At 40.2% G+C, this 22,701-nt stretch overlaps 1 protein-coding gene across 1 annotated transcript in view; it reads left to right on the forward strand.

Moving 5' to 3' along the window:
• Positions 1 to 22,701, forward strand: part of ptprn2 (protein tyrosine phosphatase receptor type N2) — a 124,706-nt gene that overhangs the window by 67,703 nt on the left and 34,302 nt on the right. Inside the window, exon 11 of the mRNA XM_023420079.2 lies at positions 6,440 to 6,504. Coding sequence (XP_023275847.1) covers positions 6,440 to 6,504 — 65 coding nt within the window. The remainder of the gene's footprint in view (positions 1 to 6,439; positions 6,505 to 22,701) is intronic.

Genomic DNA, 22,701 nt, shown 5'->3' on the forward strand with positions numbered 1-22,701 from the left:
ATATATGCACTAAATTAAATTGTGTCTAATCAGAGTAGATTTCAAGATAAGCATTATTATGAGCAACCAGTATTAAAGAGTGAGTGGATAAACAGCCATAGTGACGTTGTAAAATATATTTATCAGTGCAGACATTATTAGTCGATTGACAGAAATTAATGAATGACAATTCAGCTAAATTATTAATCTTGTAAAGATCTTTCATCAAACCAAAAATGCCAAACGCTGACTGGTTCCAGCCTCTTAAATTTGAAGAAATCTCTTTGTTCGATATAATTGCAAATTGAATTACAGCTGGACTTAATGGTTATCGTCATTGTTCAATAATCAATTAATTGTTTGGTCTGTGAAGTGTCATAGAACTGTGTTTGCAGTTTTCCAAAACCCGAGCTGACATATTCAAATAGCTTCTTTTATCCAACTAATAATCCTAATTCTACCCCTTTATTTTTCATTACTATCATAAAAAAACAACAAATATTCACATTTGAGAAAGCACAACCAATACATACTTTTACATTTTTTGCTTTTAAAAAGTAACTTAAACAAATAATCAATTATCAAAATAGTTGCTAATTGACTGATCGACTAATTGTTTCAGCTTGAAATTGAATAATTTGGGGTTTCCGACCGTTCGTCAGACAGAACAAGCAATTTGAAGCTGTCGGATTGTCCGAGGAATTTTTTTAAAACAATTTATTACCCAGGTCAATTATTCAGTCAAATTAAGACATCAATTTAATTGAAACATAATCCAAATATTAATCACAAATGAAAATAATCATTAGTTGCACTCCGGCTCTCCTCCACCTTGCCCCTCTGTTTCATTTGTAGGTTTTCTCAGAGGTGCAGGTCCTTTTGATTTGGTGTCTTGATTTATAGAAGCCAAGGAGCAGAATAACAATTGATACGCATGAACAGGAAGAGACAGAGGACAGAGTAGGGCCATCAGATTGTCTCAGGGGAAAATGTGTGTGTGGTCATATATATATGTTATGTTATAGGGCATTTTCCTTACCATAAAAATCAGATATCATGTGAAAGTTTGAAATTTTATATCAGTGTGTTTGTGTCTCATGTTGGAATTTCCCTTCTAAGATGAATATCCTAGATTCTGCTGTATACTAGAAGTGCAAAAAAAAAAAAAGATGGAAGAAATAATCCTTATTAAAAGCAAACAACCATCAAATAAAACGATATCTGTGAGCTGATTTACATTTTGATAAGCATCAGCGTGCAGAAGTCAGATGTAAAGGTTTCACATACATGTTATATATCATACGTGTAATGAATAAACTGTCGCTCAGAAGTCAGCGCTGTAGTTCTTCATACACGGAGCTATGGAGGAATATTATTGTTTTTGTTTCCCGCCTTGGATTTTGACTGAAAAAATAGGTTGCCGTGAATCTTATCTGTCTGGGGGATCAGGTGCATGTCCCCCTCTTTTCCTCTCCCTCTTTCCCCTCCCTCCCTTCCTCCCCCTCTCCCTCCTCCTCCTCTCTCCACTCTGATAGGTAGAGACAGCCATCATATGTGCAAGGGGAAAGTGATGGGCGGAATGGCAGCTTTAATATCGGAGCGATTGCCAGCTGATAAGGCTAACGGCTGTGGAGAGGCGTGAGCGTCAGCCCTCCTCCGCAATAAACACTTTCATTTTGTTTGGTTGGAGTGACGGATGGAGAGATGGAAGTGGTGAATAGACGACTTGAGGAGCAGGGCAGGGAGGGGGTAGATAGATGGAATGGATGTGGATGTTATTCAATATTAACAGATCAATCAGAGGGCGGTGAAATATGTATTTTGTCAACTATATACCCCCGTTAGGCCAAAGAGGAAACATTACGATCATGTGACTGCGGTGGCTGCTGCGCCGTGTTGAAATACAAAATACTTACAGCCTACAGTGGGTGATTTGTCTCCCGACACTGAATTTATATTGCTCCTAACAATAACAACCCTGTCGTATATCAGAGAAATGAATATATATATTCATGACTTTAAGCTCTGATGACTTTATGATAATCATTTCTGAATTGCTATTAGAATCTATGATGAGGAGTGCAAAATTGCTTCAGTTTGCAGCATATGGCGGAGAAAAGCAACATTTTAATCAAATTATATCTCGCCACAAGTTAATTTGTGTTGAGCACATATGCTACAAAGCAATTTAAAGGTCACATAAAATCAAGCTTAAATGTGTGATTTTTTTTCAGTATTTTCACTCATTAGCGAGCGTGTCAAAAAAAAACAAAAAAAAAGCACCATTCTGTTGATTGATGATTGAAATGGCCTTTTCCTCTTCTTCAGTAAGTCCTTGATGAGTTTTTGAAGTACTCCTCAGTTCTTCCTGTTCACCTGGTTGAATTTTCTGATGCAAAACAGAGACAAGGTGATTATGGTTTAGATCAAAGAACATTTCTTTTGTGCACAAGTACGATTTTTTTTTTAATTGAAAAATTGTTCCAATTCAACTTTGGCAACAGGCAAGCTGGAATAATTTAGAGGTGGAGGCTGAAATTTGAAGTGGCTGTTATAGATGCACTCTATATAGAGCTTTGAATATCTCATTTAAAGTTGTAATCTTTAAGATTTCAGTCCTTGTTGATTTGGGCACACCTGTGGTTACTGGTGGTAAGAAAAAGTCAGAAAAAGTCTTATTTTTGTGGACCCGTTTTCGATGAGCAATCACGGCCAACGCTGTGTTTCCTGTGGCTGCTTCACAATAAAAGCCTTTAATGTGAAGTAGCAGCTGTAGGAAATGTTTGGTTTGTGATAATACAGGTCTGATATGGTGTTTGGACAGTGAACAGTAAACACTGAAACTGACAAACAAAACCACTGGATTACTTACATTTATCATTTCCCATGAATCCCTCATGTGTAGTTAGGGATTTTGAATTCAGTGCGGGAATGATAGACTCTACCCATTAAAAACTATATAAAATGCAAATCATAGTCTTAAAAATGGGCTTTGATTTATAACTGTAATAGTTTATTTTGATAACAATCCACTATTAATCCTTGTGATTATATTGTTTTTAATAAAGGTGTCTTCAGGTCTAATTGTAATTGTATTGTACACAAGTGACACTGTTGTCGAGCCTTAGACATCTATTCACGAAATACTAGTGATCCACTTTCATTAAATTTGTACTGAATAGTCTCAGGTCATCAGGCAGTTCTCATCTGCTGCACGTATGTAATTTCAATAGAAAGCACATGAAAATGGAGCACATTTGAACGCACGAAAAAGCCTTTTGGCTTTGGTAGGCCTTTTTTTTTTTCCTCCTCCTGAACATCAGATGATTTGGCTCAATATGACTTGGAAACCGAAAAGATCAAATGAGCAGCAGGGATCAGATCTCGATATTAGAGATCAGACTAGATAGACTCAGACAATGCCTATTAAAATGGCTGGAGGAGCCGCTCTGAAATGAGACCTGACATCTCTTTTCCAGTCTGTCAGGAGTATTTGGTGGCTAATTTGAAGCTTACAAAATCTGTGTGTGTCTGAGAGAAAAAGAGAAAGAGAGTGAGCTCCATTGGGAGGTTAATATAAGGGGTGACCGAAAAGAGACACTGCAGGCTGTTATCTGTACAGTCAGTGACAGAACAAGCGATCCATTGGCTGGATCCTCACTGCAACCCAGATCCATCCAGTTGCCAGCTAATGAGCTTGGCAAGTACATTGTATTTACATTTAAAGTGGCTGTTGTGGGGCTGTCCTTTCCCTCACGTTGATTGGAGAGTCCTCAGCTTTGATTCACAAGTAAATACTGACCTTCAGGCTACTTTGGTTTCACTATAAGACGATTAATGTCAGCTTGTCAGTCAAACCGAGAGCTACGGCCGCTGTGACATGCATGTGTGTTGATTCCTGAATCCAGGCTAATCTTTCGTAGTTAGACTCATGATGTGTTAGGACCCCAGAGGGGTCCTCATTAGGACCAAAACGTTGTGTGACCTTTTAGCAGCTTTGCATCCCCCCACCACCTATGCTCTCACCCAGCTGGGCCCAATTACCTCGCTCATTACCCCCCTCCTAAATAGCACCAGGACCGAGCAGGTACTGTAACTATCTGTGGAGAGGAAATATGTCTGGGACTAAATACAGGGGTGGCAACATGAAATGAAAATGAGTTTCATCTTGGAGACATGCCAGTCGAAGACTTTTCTCCTCTCACTAACGGCAGTAGATTTTCCTCTTTCTCCTCTTGTCTACTTCTTCAATGTGGCACTCTTAATTTAGAGCTTTTGAATGTATATTTGACCTTTCCAGTTCTCTCCCCACCTCCTTTTTCCGAAACCCTTAGCTGACACCTAAAATATAAGATGTCCCCTTTGCTGCCATGTTGATAGGTTGATAGGATGATCCGTGTTTGCAGAATCTTTAACAACCAGAAAGAGAAAAGGCGGCAGAGGAAGCGCGAGGGAGATGGCTGATTATCCTAAAGGTAGCGTGCTTAATTAGATGGAATGCTGCATACATTGTGGACTGAGTGGAATCATTGGGATAGATTAAAATACTAATTAAACAGGCCCTTGCCGAATTTGGAGTGTGAGGTGGGGTTCAGCTCTTCAGGGTCATTTGCATAGCCTTCATCTGGGGAAATGGGATTTAAAGGACCTGCTCTCTTTCTCTTTCTCCTCTTTAACTCTCACTCTTTTTCCTTTTCCCCATTACCAATCACATTCACATGCTAACAAACTCAATTAAAATTATGCTCCATTTTTAGTTCTTTCTCTCTATAATTTGGCATAATCTATTAAGGCCCCTTTGATTTTGTTTTTCAATATAAATGTTTCCATCAAAGTGAGGAAGGGACATTAAGCGCGGGGGGGGGGGGGGGGGGGGAGTCGGCAAAATGTGTGATCTTGGACGACGGATATTTAACGTTGCATCACTTTGGTTTGATTTGCATGAGAATATCTTTCGTGAACAAAGCTTTGGAAATATCATGCCATATTTGATTAGATCAATAGATCCGAGGATCAAACTCGGGTTGTGTATTAATTACTGCAAGAACAAAGGCAGGAGCTCAAGTTATTGTGTGCTGTGAATCTACAAGCACTTCATCTGCTTTCTTGTAATCTTCAGTAGGTCGGGCTCAATGTATGTATGAGGACCCATTTTTATTGGTAAACTTTTTTTTTTTTTTTTTTTTCATTTTAACATTGTTAAACATGGCAGCTGCGTGGCTCTTGAATGGCAATGCCTTTCCACCACTGTGGTCCAGACTGAAACGTCTCAAAAGGAAAAATGATTAATGGTTTCCAGAGGATGGAGCCTTCTGACTTTTTCTCTCATGCTATCATTAATTTTCCTGATGAATATTAATAACTTGATCCCCTAACATCTGATACCATCATCATCAACATTTCAGTTCGTCCAAATGCATGCAGAACTGATGACATTCCCATCAGCTGTACATTGTGTTTAGTGTCAATTAACAAATATTAGCATGCTAACACTCTTGACTAAGTGGGTGAACATTACACGTGCTAAAGCTTCCTTTATACATCTGTGTACCTACAATGGCCACAAAGTTAGGCTGACGTGCACCTCCTCAAAATCCGAACTACAATTCAGAGTTACAGCACTTAGACAAATGTCATGTGAAGAACTGTAATTGGCCAGCGTGGGCTACTTGTGTTTACTCCCGCTACTTTCTGATGACAGTGGGGAAAAAATGGCCGCATGCGTTATCTTATCATTCTAAGTAACACTAATTTCCGTCGTAAACCTTCTGCTCACTACAACCTTCGCTCTCTACCGCAGCGACATGGCGTAGTCTCATACTGAGTACAGAAACAAGACTCGTCCCTCCAACCATCAACTCATATCAGAAAGTGAATGAAAGAACGTAAGCGCAGTTGTTAGGTGTTTACTGAGAGCAATGATACAATCTGATCATGTACAATACACCCGTCTAGTCTCGCAGTGGTGATGTCAGCGGGAGAAATTGGACACTATACCAGCCGTCGAGCCCTGTTGTCAAGCATGAACGCATCTTAAACATCAGAATGTAAGCATTGTCATTATGAGCGTAGCATTCAGCGCAAAACACCGCTGTGCCTAAGTAGACTCACAGACCTGCTAACACGGCTGTAGACTCCTACCTATCATCAGCCTAAAGGTGCCACCGCAGACTGCTGTCAGCTGCTGAACTGCTGTCTCGCCCTGAAGATTGTTCTGCTTCTCCTTTTCCATGAGTGTTTTTTTTTTTTGCGTGCGTGCGTGCATGAGTGAGTGTGCGCGTGCGTGTGTGTGTTGGTTCATTTTCTATGACCAGTTTGACATCTGACTCATGCTGTTAAATCCATTGCATCATTCTCAGTTTCACTGACCGCTCGCTCTGCCTCAGGAACTGAAAAATCTGCTACTTTGTCATCGACTGTTCATTTTCAACACCTCCTCTGCTTTTGTCTCCCCGTGCAGTCCAACAGAAGCAGCAGCTGGAGAAGGAGACAGGCCTGAAGATAGTGGAGGCCGGAGTTAGTGATGTAAGTTATACTCACTAAAAATATCCGTTATTCAGCTCTGTGTGTAAAAGAGTGAGAGTGGGTGTGCTTGTGATTGTGTGCGTCTTCTGTGTTTGGGCTCATGGGACAGGAATAACTCGGTGATTTCAACTTGTCTTGGCATCCGTATCGCACCTGCAGCTTCAGTTGTGCAGCCAAACACTAATCTTTAGCAGCAATGAATTTCCAAACACATATCCTCTTAAGTGTGTTGCTTTGATTACCGTTCCCCGTATTTGTTTCCTTTACGTCTCTAAGAGCTGTTGTCTCCATGGCGAATAAAACACAACAAGACAAAAGCCCGATGCGTTTTGCGAAACTTAAACTAAGTGTTGATCATCGCCGCAGAGCAACAATCACCAGATTATCTTGAGTGCTGTCACTCTTTCGTGAGCCCTGTTGCTCCTGTGACATATTCATTGGAAAAAAATTAAGAGGAGAACAGGAGGACACTCAGAATGATCTAGATGAAAGGAGAGTAAATGTGTATTCATTCAACACTGATAAATATTCATATGTATCAGAGGTAAGGATCTAATCAAGCACCCATTGAGGCGTCATAGCCCTCCATGCTTGCCTGGTAAATGAGTTTCTCTATGGAAATGAGAGATACAGCCTTAGACCCCTGAGCTGCCCTGATCATGAGGCATGCTGGGAGCTAAATGGATGTGGCCTGTGCATTGCAGGACAGTTGCCATTGGCAACAACCATCACACACTGTATAGACAAGATCATTTCCCCGTGTTAGTCCCTTCTATGCTGTCTCCCTTTTAGTGTCACTGCCTTTCTTCCCCCTCTGCCTCCCACTTATATCTTTTTTAGCACCACATTTTCTCTCATCTTATTCCACATTGTGTCTTTATCACGATCTTCTCAATTATCTCTGATTCACGTTTTTTTTTCTTCTTTTTTCTTCAATGTGATTTTTGTCCTCTCCTTGCCTCCTTTTCATTCTTTTATTCCCACTCAGACTGATTCCTGGGCTTAGCCAGCACTGGTACAGGGCTGTGTTTGTCATATTGGGCCTATTTGTAGATAATTAGCTGCAATAATAGCCTCTCTGCAGGAGCCAGGGTGAGGGAGGGATGGATGGAAAGAGGGAGGGAGGAAAGGAAGAATCTGTCTTCCACCTCATGGGGAGAAAATCTTCGCCAGACTGTGTTTGTAGAAATGCATGTTAAAGAAGCGCGGCATTTACTGTGCTACAAATAAATAGTTGGCGAAGTTTAAACCCTGAAAGCTCACTCAGAGGGTGTTTTATTAGCAACAGCTCTAATGTGGATGTGTTGATCTCACCAGTTTGTATCCAAGAAGTGGAGAGTTGAGGGTAAGTTGGGGAAAATAGTAGCTTTTGACAGGAGAGCCTGTGGAGTGGGCTCTTCAAATACATTAGTTTAAAAGGTGTTAAACCAAAAGCCTGCTTTCAATAAATTTGCACTAAATTGACCACAGTTATGAGTGAATGCATGCTAGAGGTTGCAGAATAGCCTACTTATTAGCGGCAAGAATAGAAATATGCAGGGTAAAATTGAGAGGTATGAGAGGTATAGAGTGAGAAATTAATCAAATACAGCGCTACGCTTTCTACAGACAGTGTTCCTTCTCTGAGCTTGTCTAAAACCATCACTGTGGTTGGTATCATTAAGTCTTATCACTGACAACCCCACACACACACACACACCGTACCCCCCCCCCCTCCATTTTTATTTAAGAGGTGACAAATGACAAAACAGCTTAGGAAGATGTCCAGATAGAGCGAACGTCAATAGCAGTAGATGCGGACGAGGATAAGCAAATGTCAAAGTGGGGGGAAGGAGACATCAATCAATAGACCGAGCAATATCTACTCCATTATAGATCGCAGGGAAGTCGGCTTCCTGAAGAGACAAAAAAAAAAAAAACAACAGAAAAATTACTACCTTGTTTTTTCTTAAATAATTTATGTACGTGTGGGGGATAAGCAATGCATTTTCTGAGTATCATTCTTATTAACAATTGTTTGCCAAGTGGGAGCTGCTCTCTTGTGGAAGGCAAATGGAGGTCTTCTCACAGAAATTCATGAGTCCTGTAAATGTGTGAAAAACTGGGAGGAGGAAAAGAAGTGAAGTGGAAAGAAATTCATGGCTGACATGGCCTTTTTGCAGCTTTAGCACTAACTAGCTACACTGTCTGTGTTCATACTGCACTGAAACCACATATATATATATATATATATATATATATATGTATATACGAATATCCATGCTATTATCAGTCACTTAGTACTCTCAGTGTGGAAAATAACCCGTGGCAAATCATACCACACGTTGGCTCCTCGACTAGCATCGCTCCTAAAAGGCACAAAGCTCTGCGACTGTGCTCCCCTTGCCGCCGCTCATCCCCCCCTCCCGCCTGATCGTATCCTCTTTTGTGCAGGAGGGGGGTCAGTGAGTCACCCTCCCCAAGCCGGAGACAGCAACCAGGCACCAGGCAAAAGGGTTGCTTTCGCTGGCAGCCATAGACACAGCATGGCTGCTACCAGTGGGGGAGCGTATAGCGGGGAGAAGCAGGGGAATAAAAGGGAAGCTCAGAAAGATATGTTTTGAAAGGGAGGGGCATGTCGGTCAGATATTTTTTGGAAGCGGCTGCTATGACTAGTCAGAAAAAGGCGCACAGAATTTCCTGCAACCCTCTGACGATCCTTACTGTGTATATGAAGCTAAACATGTCTAAAGCTTTGAAATAGTAGTGTCCTTTAGATCTTAATTAATGCCTGTGAAGGGATTTTTAACCTTTAAAAAACATTTTCTGAGGTTAAATGTCTCGGAGCCAATATTTCCCCAATCAGGGTCTGAATGACCAACAGTTCAGTCTGCTGAAAAAGATTCACTTTAGGAGAAGTGTGCAGCTTTCCTCTAGATTGAAAAAGTAAGTATTTAAAAAAAAAAATAGAGTATTTAACAGTTCTGACAGCTGAGACGACAAAACACAACAACAAAACTCCACACAGCTGAAAAAATATTGTTTTATGTATCACAGGCTCCACATCACCATCTTCTTTTCCCAGAGTGAAATATTCCCCAATATATCTGCTTTATAAAAAAAAATTACTTTGAATAGTCACAATGAATATCTATAAAATATTTCACCACGCGCATCTCTAAAGAAGCAACTTTTCCTACTTTTCTGTTTTCCTCGTGCTTATATTTCTTAATAAAGTGCAGGGAGGATGCGTCTCCACGTTCGGCCTGGATGTATGCGATGGTCCCCATGTGATTAAGTTGGTAGTTAAATTGAGAATTCAGTGACATTTTGACAGCAGTCTCGTGTTCGAGATAACTCTGGCAAACTGCTTATGTGAAGAGGCACTCATTAAGCAAAGAATTCCCCGCGCTGCATGCCAACTGATTATTCAACCACTAAATGTAAATCATATATGGCAGGCAGGGAGTCTCTGCGCTGTGCATGTGTGTATTGTTTGTGAGTGTTTACGTGCGCAAATGTACCGTAAATGTGCACAGTAATATTTGTCTGGCTGCAGTGTCTGTCTTTAACACACACGGTAATTGGTATTTATTGAGCTTAAAGTGTGCATTTCTTTCGCATCCTCATAACACGTGTCGAGCTGCGTATGAGAACCTAAATCACTGGTTTTCCAATTTGATTTCGGATGTGGCTACGTAAAGGAAGTTGGGGGAGGTGAAATCAACATTCATTTCCAATCCTGTCATGGGTCAGTCTAGTGGAATCGTAGAGAGAATGCCACCGTCTTATGATGGTCGAAAGCTTACATTATATTTAATCAAAGGACTAAGTGCAGAGGCACAGAGGCAAAACTCATCTCAGAGAAAGGTCACATGTAATGATGACCTCTCACAATGGATTTGAAGGCTTTCTTTCCAATATCCTGTACCATAATTAATGAAAGGGCACATCTATCTGAAAATGTTTTGACAAGCTTCTGCAAGTAGTGCATCAGGTTCTGAGTGTTATTGCATAATATACAGTTTTTTTTTCTCAATTTGAACAGTTGAATATGTATATATATGTGAATGAATATATTTTGATTTCATGTTAATTAAGCCTGCAAAACAGAAATACAACAAAAAATGTAAGTATATTAAGAATATTTATATGCTTATAAACCGTCTACATGATTAATTTATATATATATATATATATATATATATGTGTGTATATATGTTGAAATCCTGAGATTGAATTAGTTCAAACAGAAATGGTGTTTCTATCTGTTATGCAGTGCAGTTTGTGTGAATATGGAAGTAATAATTAGTATTTGGTTTTGTTTGTCATGTTGGTGGCATGTTTCTAAGGCTGTCATTCTGTTAGTGCACCACTTTGGCACAGGCTACTCTATCTCAACATTTAATGGCCATCATAATTTCCCGGAGCCCAAGAAATTCTCACATTTGAACACATTGGAAACAAAGAATGTTTGGCACAAAAAAACGACTGAAACGATTAATCGATAATCAAAATAGTTGCTGATTATTTTTCTGTTGATTGACGAATTAATTAACCGACTTATTGTTGCAGTTCTTTTGTCCTTATCATCATTTTTGGCCGGACTGCAACAGCAGAACCAGCCTAGAATTGTGAATGTGTCTGACTTACTGGGTGAGTGATCATATTTCCACCATTGGTCAGCGGAAATGCCACGTGACTGAGTCAGAGTTTCCCCAGTGGTCCATTGATCTTTCAAAATTAATCGGTGCAGAGAGGCGGAACAGCAGTCTGTTACCGGACGAAGGCTGTGTGCTGTGTGAGAGACCAAATAAGTCACTTCTAACTTTATCTCTGAGTGGTCATTTTACAATTACATATAGCCAAAATCACAGAGCAGTCTTTGTCTTTAATTTACGTGTTTGGTGATTCTGTCAGACGACATCGGGGTTAGCGCAGAGCAGCAGCTTGGAAATGGCTTGGAAGTTAACATGTAGTCTTAATGTGCCACGTTTCAGCCACTACTTCACACTTGTTCTGTTGTCTGACAACATAAACAGAAAAAAACATGTAAATGAGAACAACTTTCCTGGGAATTCAGCTGTATTAAAATACTTTAAATGTGATTACAGAGACACAGAGAACAGATAAAGGGCTGATACTATAGGCAGGGTAGAAAATAGTAGTTAAACTACTACGGCCTCAAATTTGCATATATGAGGTCCAGCCATAAACTAGGTTTTGACATAGTCTTGTTATATCAAGCTGAAATACAGTGGAAAGTTCAGCAACAAAAAGTACATACGTACAAACAATATTAACATACTCAATGGGCTCCAATAACCCCTGGTTCAATCACAGGGATGATTATTTTAAATCTTGTGTTGGTGGAACCCTTTCTCACATGAATATTTATTTCCATATTTTTGATACGATGTGCGCGGTTATCAGCGCATTTTGCTTTCCTTTAATCTAACAAAGCCTGAATATTGTAGCATATACCACTTAACAACAAATACCATGTGCAGCCATCGGCAAATGCAATTCCTCCAAGTAAATGGGACAAATAATTTCAGTTGGGACTTCAAAGGAAAACTATACTGACCATTTCCTACCAGAGAGAAGAGACAGACACTCAAGCTGAAATAAATAAATAACTGTGATAAGAGCTGTACAAATTGATCTTGTACCGGCATGTGTATATGCTTTACTTCAAAACATATTTCCCCATGTTGGTTTTTTTTTTTTTTAAGAATTGCAAGATGAGAAAAATATATTTTTATGTTAATTTTGGGATCTCTTATTCTCATTTTAACATCGCTCCTCAGAGGAAAGTGGAGTGGCTTTGTTGCACAGCGTATACATATATGTTCTACCCCTCCTTGTGTTGTATAGTGCGTATACATGCGGACCTCGTGTGTGTGTGTATCAGCCAGTCATTTCCACATTGGCCCTCAATTGCCTTTTCCACATTGACAACCTATCCAATCTCCTTCAGACACTGTAATAAATCCAAACAATAAAAAAATTGCCGCCTATAAAAATTTCAGCAGTGCAGGAAGGCCAATCTGGCTGTTTTAAAAGTGGCTAAAATGCCATTACTGTGGCAGATCTGGATGTGAAATGTCATATTGGAGCAGCCCCACTGTGCCTGCAGCCCTGAGTAACACTGCCTCTTTGGAGACCGCAGCTGCCTCCCACAGATGAAAGACCATCCAGCAGCTCAGTTTCTCAGCAACCTTTTACCATCACCTGACCTTTGGACTGCAGAAATGTCTTTGATACCATGCCATGCAGTTTGGTATTTGCCTCTCTCTATATCATGACGTGTGCTCTCCCTCCGGTAAGGGTGGACTTGTCTGTTTTTAATGAGTGTCAGAATGTAAAGTGTTTACTCTCCTACCTTTTGCTTCTTTTATGTTCCGCTGCCTTTGTCAAAGAGAGGAACGGTTACCGTGTGTAGTTAACTGTGGTACTTTTACTCAGCTTATTGAAAGAAGATTCTTAGACCTTTTTAATTCATTAAATAAGAGGGTTTTTTTTTTCTTTTTTGGTTTACTCATCTCTTCCTGGAAGAAACTAAACCTCAAGGCCAAGGTGGCTTTTGACGTGTTACGGAGATTTAGATAGAATTTAAGAAAAACTCAACTGATAAAACTCTTTCGCTGTTACAAATCATCAGACTGTGATGTTCAGTACTTTCAAACATCTAATTTATGATTCTTTTCTAGTCAGTGATTTCTCACATTTCACACAGTAATTCAAGGTTGTGCTGTTGCTCAGAAAATCCTGTGTTCCAGTCCTGGTTTCTTCCTGTACAGAGGACTGCAGCTAATGATTGTTTTCATTGTTGATGAATCTGCTGGCTATTTTATTCATTAACTGGATAACAACATTTATATTTATATTATAATTTCCCCAAACCTCAAAATGAAACCAACAGTCCATAACCCAAGGATATTAAGTTTACTTACATGAATGACAGGAAAAGAGCAACGATCGTCATGTGTGTGAAGCCAGAACCAGAGGATGTTTGGCATTTCAGCTTGAAAAATGACTAAAGCAGTTAATCGATTATCAACCTAATTGATTAACCTATTTTTGTCGTGACTCTTGTTGTGTGGACGCGGGCATCTACACATTGTTTACATGTGAAGCAAGGTGACCATTAATCAAAATTAAGGATTGTATCGAACAACTGCGAGTCTCAAAACTTACAAGCTACATATCTGTTAAAAGTTAGGTTTGTTTCTACTGTTTTTGTAATTAACACAAGAATCTTACGACCGCGCCACTACAGCAATCTGAATATGTGAAAATCAAAACTAATTAAATCAATGTTTTTTGTGCAGAAAGGGGTTAATCGACTAACTATTGCAGCTCTGCTACGGAGTTTTACATGAAAGTATAGTAGCAGCAAGAGATGAGAGTTTTTGCAGGTTGAGTGGTGTCATGTTTGAAAAATGCAACATGTCCTGTTCTGTAACTGCACTACATGTTGGACTGCTGTCAGTGGAGGAATTTTAAATTCAGCCTCCTCTACACTGGATTTCTACCTTTATGGGTGTTGAATATCAGATGGTGAGTGTAGACAGAGTTGAGTGGCCTTTGAGCTTCGTCGTTAACACGCTGACAAAAAAAAAGCCTGAATTTTACTGGTGATGGATTACATTTTTGAGAAAAAAGAAAAAATAACCCCTATTGTTTCTGCTTTGGTCATAGTAGCTGTGTAGCAGTTTTCCACAGAAGCTGGAAAAAAACAGTCAAAAATGAGAAAGTGATCTTGATATTCAGGGTAAAATGCCTTTTTGTCAGAACGTTAACAGCATTTGTGTGGTTCACATCTCTTCTTTACTAACATTTTCCTCAAATTAACACCTGAGCTTTAGAGTATCCTCGCCTAACTTGTAGGGTTGGGGGTACAGAGACCTCTGGGAGTGCTGCAACATTCAGCTGTTGGATTCTTCCATGACTCTCACACTCAAAGCAGACTTAATAGCTTTGATGACATCCTTGTGGGTTCAGGTTGACCTGCTTGGTGTATTTTAAGAGGAAATGGGGACTGACTAGATACCCTGCTGCTTTCCCTCCATATTCATCACAGTAAAATGTGGTGATCGTTGAACTCAACTACCCCTGCTGTTGGGCAGCTTATGATTCTATATGCTACTGAGAAATGCTTTTGTTTCTTAGAGTTAGAGCTCTTTACATCTTAGAATTAAACTACATGGAAAGTAGAGTATAAAATAAGTTTAAAAAATATCAATAATGTCCTCAACATGGATTTTTATTGTAGGTTTGGACCTCTTGTCTTAATTATTCTTCTAGAGATACTTTTGTCATACAAAATAATGCCAATAATGATTATTTCTTCAGTTCTTGATTAATCGCTTTAGTGTTTATTTTCAGTGCACCATCCTCCATTAGTTATTGTTACTACATCAGTCAGGTTTTTTGGCTCTTGCCTCGCCGGATTTATGACTCCGAATTCTTTTTCAAACAATGGCTTCTTGATTTCAGACAGAATCCGGGGCAGGCTTACCATTCCTCATGTCTAGCCAACACAGTTGATTTTTCGAGCCAAAATGATAACTGTGGATAGCAGATTTTATCAGCTGTATCTAGCCAGCTAATGAAGATAACGCTGGCTGTATGGTTTGGTTGAAAATACTGTTTTCGGCAAATATGTTCAGGCTGACTTCAGAATGCTGTAAAAGTCTCATAAATATACACTTGATGGCTACATGTCAAACTAACAGAGTGAGGCTAAAATTGAGGCTAAGTTGTCCCAGGTAAAAAGTTAGCATCCTCACCATATTCTCAATGCAGATAAGGAAAGGAAAGGAAAGAAACAGCATTATTCTTGTGTTGCAGATCAAATTTAGACAGCATGTTTTCACTTTTAACATTACAAGAGAAAAGGCTTTTACGATTAAGACTAACCAATGTGTTTGGCAAACGTGACACTGTCTTAGAGTTTGGTTGGGGTTGCTGGAGTGAAAACTTTGCCTAATCCAACAAAGCAGAACAGAGATGGCAACATTAAACTCTGGTTCTTGGGTCTTGGTCAACTCTTACAGTGCATCTGCTTTCCCCACACTTAAAAAAATACCAGTAATCTGCACTTCCTGAAGCAAGTAACTCAGATCTACATGGTGTATCATGCACCATGAGCACATCCTGCACTTTCATTGTAATTGATGCCTCACTTGTTTGAACAAAAGCTCTTCCTGTTTATGGTAATTTGTTGACTGGTGTCTGGCAGCGGCAGTAGCGGGGTTGAGGGCTCGGTGCCTGGGGGAGGCTGAGGGTAGGGGGGGACCTGTGGCGTCCACAGCTGGATAGCATGGCAGAGGTTTTAAATGTCAGCGTTGAAGGGGGATGCGGCTGCCATTTGGCCTGACAAGCTGCATGCCAAGAGACTGGCAGTGGGATGCAGGGGCAGCGTGCACCCGGTCCCGGCCACAGAGCTCTCACCTTCTGCCATTTATCATGCGGCTACTTGCCTAGCGCATCTGGCACCTTAGCATTGATAGCAGCAGGGAAAAGCCCTTGCTGCAGGCTAACCAGTGGCCCATGGAAATCTTTTTAAAATCACAACAAAATTAGGCCACTAGTATTTGTTTGACCACTTTTAGTCTGGTGTATCCTGCGGTTTTGTTGTCAGAAAAGCAGCAATATTTCACAGGCAGGTAGAGTTCTTTGAGTTTCTTTATGAGGACTGTTGAAATCGAGACTATTTCCACTGAATTACATCTTAAGGTAATGACACAGCACTGGCTGTAAAATAGCAAGTAGTCCTAAGCTTTAAACTATAATTATCTGTCTACAGATGTGATATTCAAAAAATTACACGTTTAAGAATAAAATCATATGTTCATTTACGGCTATAAATTAGTCATAACTGTCTTTTTTCAACAACACGTTTAAAGTTTGTGGTTGATTGAAGCAGCAGATTAATTATTGCTCAGTGGGCACACAATACGGAAACCACTTTGCTCTCAGTAAATTAAATGTAATCAACTGTCATATCATCTTTTATTGACTTTAATTGACTGTAATTGTGAACCCCGCTGTAACTGCTAGTTACTTTCCGCATGGCAAGGTCAGCTAAGTTGCTTGATGAGCTGTTATGGTCTTTTATATGATGACCTTGACTTGGAAGGGTGTATGAATATCTTCCATCTGCGGTGATAAAGCATGAAATGAAACTCGACCACTCTGCTGCAAAGTGACGTTACATCGAATGGTTGTGTTCACTGCGTAGAAATACTATGCTGTAATGGTCTGGCATTGCCATGTGTAATATCTACACATGGAATTAAACATTCAAGTGACAAATATTCTCTGTAATAAACAGAAACAATAAAACAGCAACGTATTCAGCTGAGACAACGACACACCTATCTCATTTAAGCTATTTTAAAGAAAGTAAATGGTATAAAATTATATATGAATAAATAAATACATGGTTTTTCTCTGAACTGCCACAATATGGACTTAAATCACAATCATTGAGGACATTTGCAGAAATTCAAACTGTGATTTTTACCCTTACTTAGATCTGTACCTGCTATTTAATTTTATCCATTAACCCTTACTCTGGCAGCATTCAGAAACTAAGACTAATTAGACCTATTGGCCATGAACAGAAAATATTTATTTTATGTGTTTGCTGTAACATATGTTGTCTTTCATCCTGATATATAATGTAATCATTGCAAATGTGGCCTACATGTGAAAGTAAAAAGCGGTGGCAAAGATCAGTCGCTGATATTGTGCTATGAACTGGAGAAATGTCCTGCTGTGATGGGATTTTCGCTTTACATATCACAGTCATCTCCACGTGTACATGGTTGCCAACATGCCCATTTACATTCACAAGCATGCTTGTCATGTCGGGTGTTAGCAGCAAATGCACAGTTTCGTCCGAACCCATACACATTTGTATACGTTTTATCTGGAACGTGGACAAATGCATCAACAAGCGGAACGTCGCCGACTTTGGGGCTATAATACATAAAATGTCATTATTAGTACCTTCATCAACATCACAAACTAATCGAAGAAATTACATTTCATTGTTGGAAACAACAAGGCAAAAGGATCTTGGCAAGCTAGGTCCGTAAACACATGCAATCACATGTCAGTCACTGTTCATTACATTATTCACGTTGAAGGAGGAGGAAAGAAAAGACATCATCACAGCCTCTCAAAAAGCCATACAGTGTAATTATGTTTGTGGGTGAAAATAGGCTAGATTGATTATATGCATTTACAATAATGAGCCGTCAAAGTATTATTACGTTACAGTGCCATCAAAATCTTGACATAAATCATAATTAATTCTGCCTTCAGAATTTCTGATCAGCCATACTTTGTATTGTTGTCAGAGGTTGTGGTGTGAAGCGACTGGAGATGTGATTGGCAAACAGGCGGCTGATACCATACTACAGTAGTGGCAGCAGTCTCATTAGGGATTCACAGAGGTTTCTTTCAGCGAGCAGCGCTGCTCGGTTTGACTCGGGGCCAGACTACTCTTACAAAACTGCTGGAGCTGTGAGACAGACAGACAGCGAGACACGCAGGGAGGCTGCGGCTCTGGGCAGGCAGTGTCAGCTCTGTTCATGCAGAGGATTGTTTTGCAGCGCGAGGCCCCTGACTCTCCCCCAGCTGATTGGTGTGGCTTCATTAGCAGGGGCTGCGGCTCCTCCGATTAGCAGTAATTAAAGAGAGAAATCAGAGCGCCTGCCTCCAGTCCAGACACAGTCAGCGCGGGGGGAGGAGAGGTATGGGGTGTTGGCGTCTGTGCCAAGTTACCCCCTCAGTAACCCCCGGGGTGACACAGGCACACACGCCTCTCCCCGTGGGCGCACGCTGGACCGGCGTTGTCATGGTGATAACAGGGGAAAATGTTTAATGAAGACACTGATGAGAATTTATGAGGCTGTGGCTATGTGCATTTACAGGGATACGACCCTTAGCCTATCACGCACTCCCTCCTGTGGTTGTACATCTATATCTTCACTTACACAAGCTGTAGCTGATCACTGGGGCGTATGCTCAGGCAGGCGGCCTCAATATGCTCCGAGTCCACCAGCACCAAGGTACAGTTGGAGACACATGGCGTTGGTTGTCCAATCAACTTAATCCAGTGTGATCAGAAATGTATATTGTTTTCATTTTGTCTAAACTAGAAGAATCAGTGTCTAATAATGGCTTGAAAGGCATTCTCATGGGGGCAATTTAAATACAAATTGTATTAGGGAGGCTGAATTCTCCAACCAAAATTGAATTATGTGTTTTCACACCGTTAAAATGGCGGAAATGTGACCATAAAAAAGTGTTGATTGCTAAAATGTGTACAGGCTGGGTAGCAAAACTCATTCACTACCCATCAGCGCGCTCTCTGATGCAACGGAAGAATAGTGTCTGGTGATTGGTTTTCACTTTGCCATACTTGTTTCTGGTTTATTTCTGCTCCCATCATGACTTGTAAGCTTCTGTACCTGGCATGGCCACCATTAAACAAACAGACCATGGGTCTCATTGAGTGTGCAACCATTTGCTGGAGTCACCATACCCAACAGCAGTTTAACAGTTTAACCTTTGAGAATTTGCCAAATTTGAGATTTGAAGTACACTGCTGACTTTCATGAGAACACAAGTGGAAGGACATGTGGAGGTGCTTTGCTGCTAAGTATATTTTTCACACGTATCTTAGCAGACACAACATGAAAGGCTGCAGATGCATAATGTACCAAGGACTTTAATTCAGTCTGAACTGAACTGTGCAGGGATCAAACAGCACAACATCGATCAAAACTTATTCAAAATGGTTATTATGTCAAATTATGTTGTTGTATTTCCAAAGAAAAGAGTATATGTTGGACCCTGATCAGTCACAGCGTGCAATCATCTATGATCTTCATTACTTGCAGATATGATCATGTTGGGGGGGGTAAGACTAACTTTCAGAATCAGACCCCCATTTAGTACTCATGGGTGGGAAGCTGGTGAGGGATCATTTCCTTCTTAAAGTAACAGTAGCAACCCCTACTGGTTGATCCGTCTACATTGTGTCATTGTCTATCATTATTTGTAGTTAGGTATTGATCACGACATAAACGTACTTTTGAAGGTACAAACGGTACTGGTGCAAAAATAGACTTGGAAGAAAATGGTGCCGTAATGTACTTGTGTTATCTTCTGCCCGAATGAAGCTTTAGTACTACTACTAAAAACACAATTAATCTCTCCCTTATTATGGTAGAATTTTAACTCTTTGCACGTTTGAATACAGCTCCACTGTACTACGTCCATGCAGCTGTAGAGAAGTACAGTGTTTCAGAGGCTTCCAGACGGTATGTGGACCCAGGTGTGGGGAGGACACATCCTACTGAACCCATGAAGTCACTCTGTGCTCTCCTCTGAACACTACTCTTTGTTCCTTTACTGTCAGTCCCAGTATCAGAGTCTCCCAGCCCACTAAGTCTCTTGTGACTGGGGTTTCAATTATGAATGCTACCTTTGACTACCTCTGTTATTCCGCAGCAGCCCACATATCCCTGCCTGCCACCACTCATGTGTGACTTGATGTATTGTCTCACTGTTTTCCCCCCTTTCAAAATTAATTGCAGTTTTATCTCTCCCCAAGATAAAAAAAAAAAGCCTGCCGAGAACATAATAGTCTAAAAGTAGTGTGGATTCTATTCAAACAAAACAATTAAAACCTTGGTGTTTTCCTCACTGTTTTTGACTGTGGACGTGTTGGATGAGATTTTTAGTAGCGGCTCTTCTTTTATCTCTTCACACAATAGAATGAAGTATTACCTTCAATTACCTTTCATGATTGGGTTGTGTTTTAGCAAACTCGGATCACATTGTGGACCTGGCCGTTTTATTTGGTATCTCGTCTCGACTTTTTCACCTACAGTATTGTAATATTCCTCATCAAAAACTAATTACATCTCAAACATAATTTTTGTAATTGTGATTAATGCAAATCTGAGTGTAATTTTAGCTGTCTCACACGACAGTGCAAACAATCCTCATTGATAACTGAATTGATTTTAGTTTAATTTTTAGTTATGAGCACCATTTGCTAACTTAGTTTAATTAATTTTGGCTGACACTTTAGCAAACATAAATATTATCCCTGTCAGACATATTGCTATTGTCAACGCAGCTGCAGGTAGAGAGGATCATTGCTGTCAAGAAAAACCATTTGGGAATTAAAGCTGCACATTAAAAAAATTAAGAGAGAAAAGTTCAACTCAACTCAGCTTTCACTGGAATTAACTAACCCAGTACAGAGAGGGAAGATCAGAGCTCATATTTAAAGCTAGTGAGTGTTATTGAAAGCAGAGCCTGGGTGAGGTTTGATCACAAGTTGCATTAATTTAGTGTTCCCTAAACCCCTCCCCCAAGCAGTGATTGACCAATCATAGCTTAGCAACCATTACTAGGCATTGGAGGTCTGTCTAGCTTTGAATTTCATCACATGATAAAGCGATGTGCATTGGGCTGGGATGACGAGGGATGACTTTAACCAAAGCTGCAATTATTAGCATGTTGAGCTAACTAATTGACTACGGTATTGACCAAGTGTTACTTCCAAAGCCAAGGAGCTCTTCATTAAGTAATGTTACATTTAGAAAAAGGCCCTGGTCATGATTAGCATAACCACTCTTTTGTATTTCACCACTGTGTGGAAGCTGGTCTTGGATGCTATCGGAGTTTAGTGTAACATTCACAGCTCTGTCCTGCTCTTTATTGAATTTGTTTTTACACTCCAGCAACCCCAACCACATACGAGAGACAGCATAATGTGTTTGCCAAACACGCTGCTTAGTACTCATCTAAAAAGCCTTTTCTTTTGTAATGTTAAACGTGAAGACATACTGTTTGAAAAAACAAACAAGTACGAGCTAAGCTGCCACACAGGCTACAACAAAATAAAAGTCTGATCTTTTTATACAAGAAGTAACTAGCTCTACGCTGTTATACAAGAATGCTGATGTTTATTTCCACATCTCAGATCATCAGCTGGTTTGTTGTAGCTTACGCCTTGGTCCTATAGCAGGATACAATGCATGTAGCCATCAAGTGCGTATTTAAGACGCCTTTTAGAGGCTTCTTATTTTAAAATTAGTCAGCTGGAAACATTAAGAGGTCGGTCAGAGACTGGTTTTCAACCTACTAATGGGTTTAACTTTTGCTCAGCTGGTAAACTCTGCTGGCAGAGTTGTCATCTCAGCAGGCCAAACCAACGGTCGCTGGCTAGAAATGAGATGCTTTTTGTCTACCTCTGTCTGACATCGAGGGGCCTGTTGTTTAGAAAATTACCAGGAATTTTGAGTGGTGAATGTGCCACAGTTCTTATAAGCCCAATATGTGCTTTTCGAGAACAGGAAGCTTGACAGACGTTGTAACAGTAAGTAAGGGTCCGGCATTACAAACGATCAGGTGAATCGATCGTGGCCATTTAGCACTATCTAATGCAGATTAGCCCATAATTAAGTAGAACTAGAGCACACACTGTACATGTAAAGCAATTTAAAAAGGGCTCTAAATATGTATGACTTTGTTGTCATCCTCATAGATTACAACATTTTCTATCACTTTACAAATATGGTGTGATTTCCTACTCCAGGCTATGACGCCACAGCACTGCTTCTTTTTGAAGTGCACATTGTTGTGCATGTGTGTGGGTTTGCCTCCCTGCTTTAAATATAGTCAAGATGACAGGCATAGCATTTACCTTGATGTTTACTGCTTTGAACTACTTGGCATGGGCAATGCCTGGGCTGGGATTCACATAAGAAAGAGTCCTATTTGAACAAGCTCATCTGGGGAAAATACCAGAATGACATGGCTGACACACACACAGGCTTTGAATGGTTCCTCTCTGAACAAGTGATGAGCATGAGACACAGCAATTCAAATGTTTCAAGTAAAACCCAGAAATGGGACCTTTTTGCATCTTTGAACATCATCCATCAGGAAACATGGTGTTTCTCTCCCGCTCCCTCTCACATACACACCAAGACACAATGCATTTAAGACATCCACCTCACTGTCAAGTTTCTGCACCTTAAGTGATGTTAAAAAGCGAGTTTAAACAGGAGAGCAAAGTGTCACCTTTTATATTTTATCTCAGTGTAAGTGCTATTTCATGACTGGCGGGCAAAATCAAAACTGCAGTGTGCCAACTAACAATATACCAAAATGGCA

The sequence above is a fragment of the Seriola lalandi genome, unplaced genomic scaffold (assembly GCF_002814215.2).
Source record: "Seriola lalandi dorsalis isolate HSWRI2012SDOR001 ecotype SW California unplaced genomic scaffold, Sedor1 jcf7180002054616, whole genome shotgun sequence".
Lineage (NCBI taxonomy): Eukaryota > Metazoa > Chordata > Actinopteri > Carangiformes > Carangidae > Seriola > Seriola lalandi.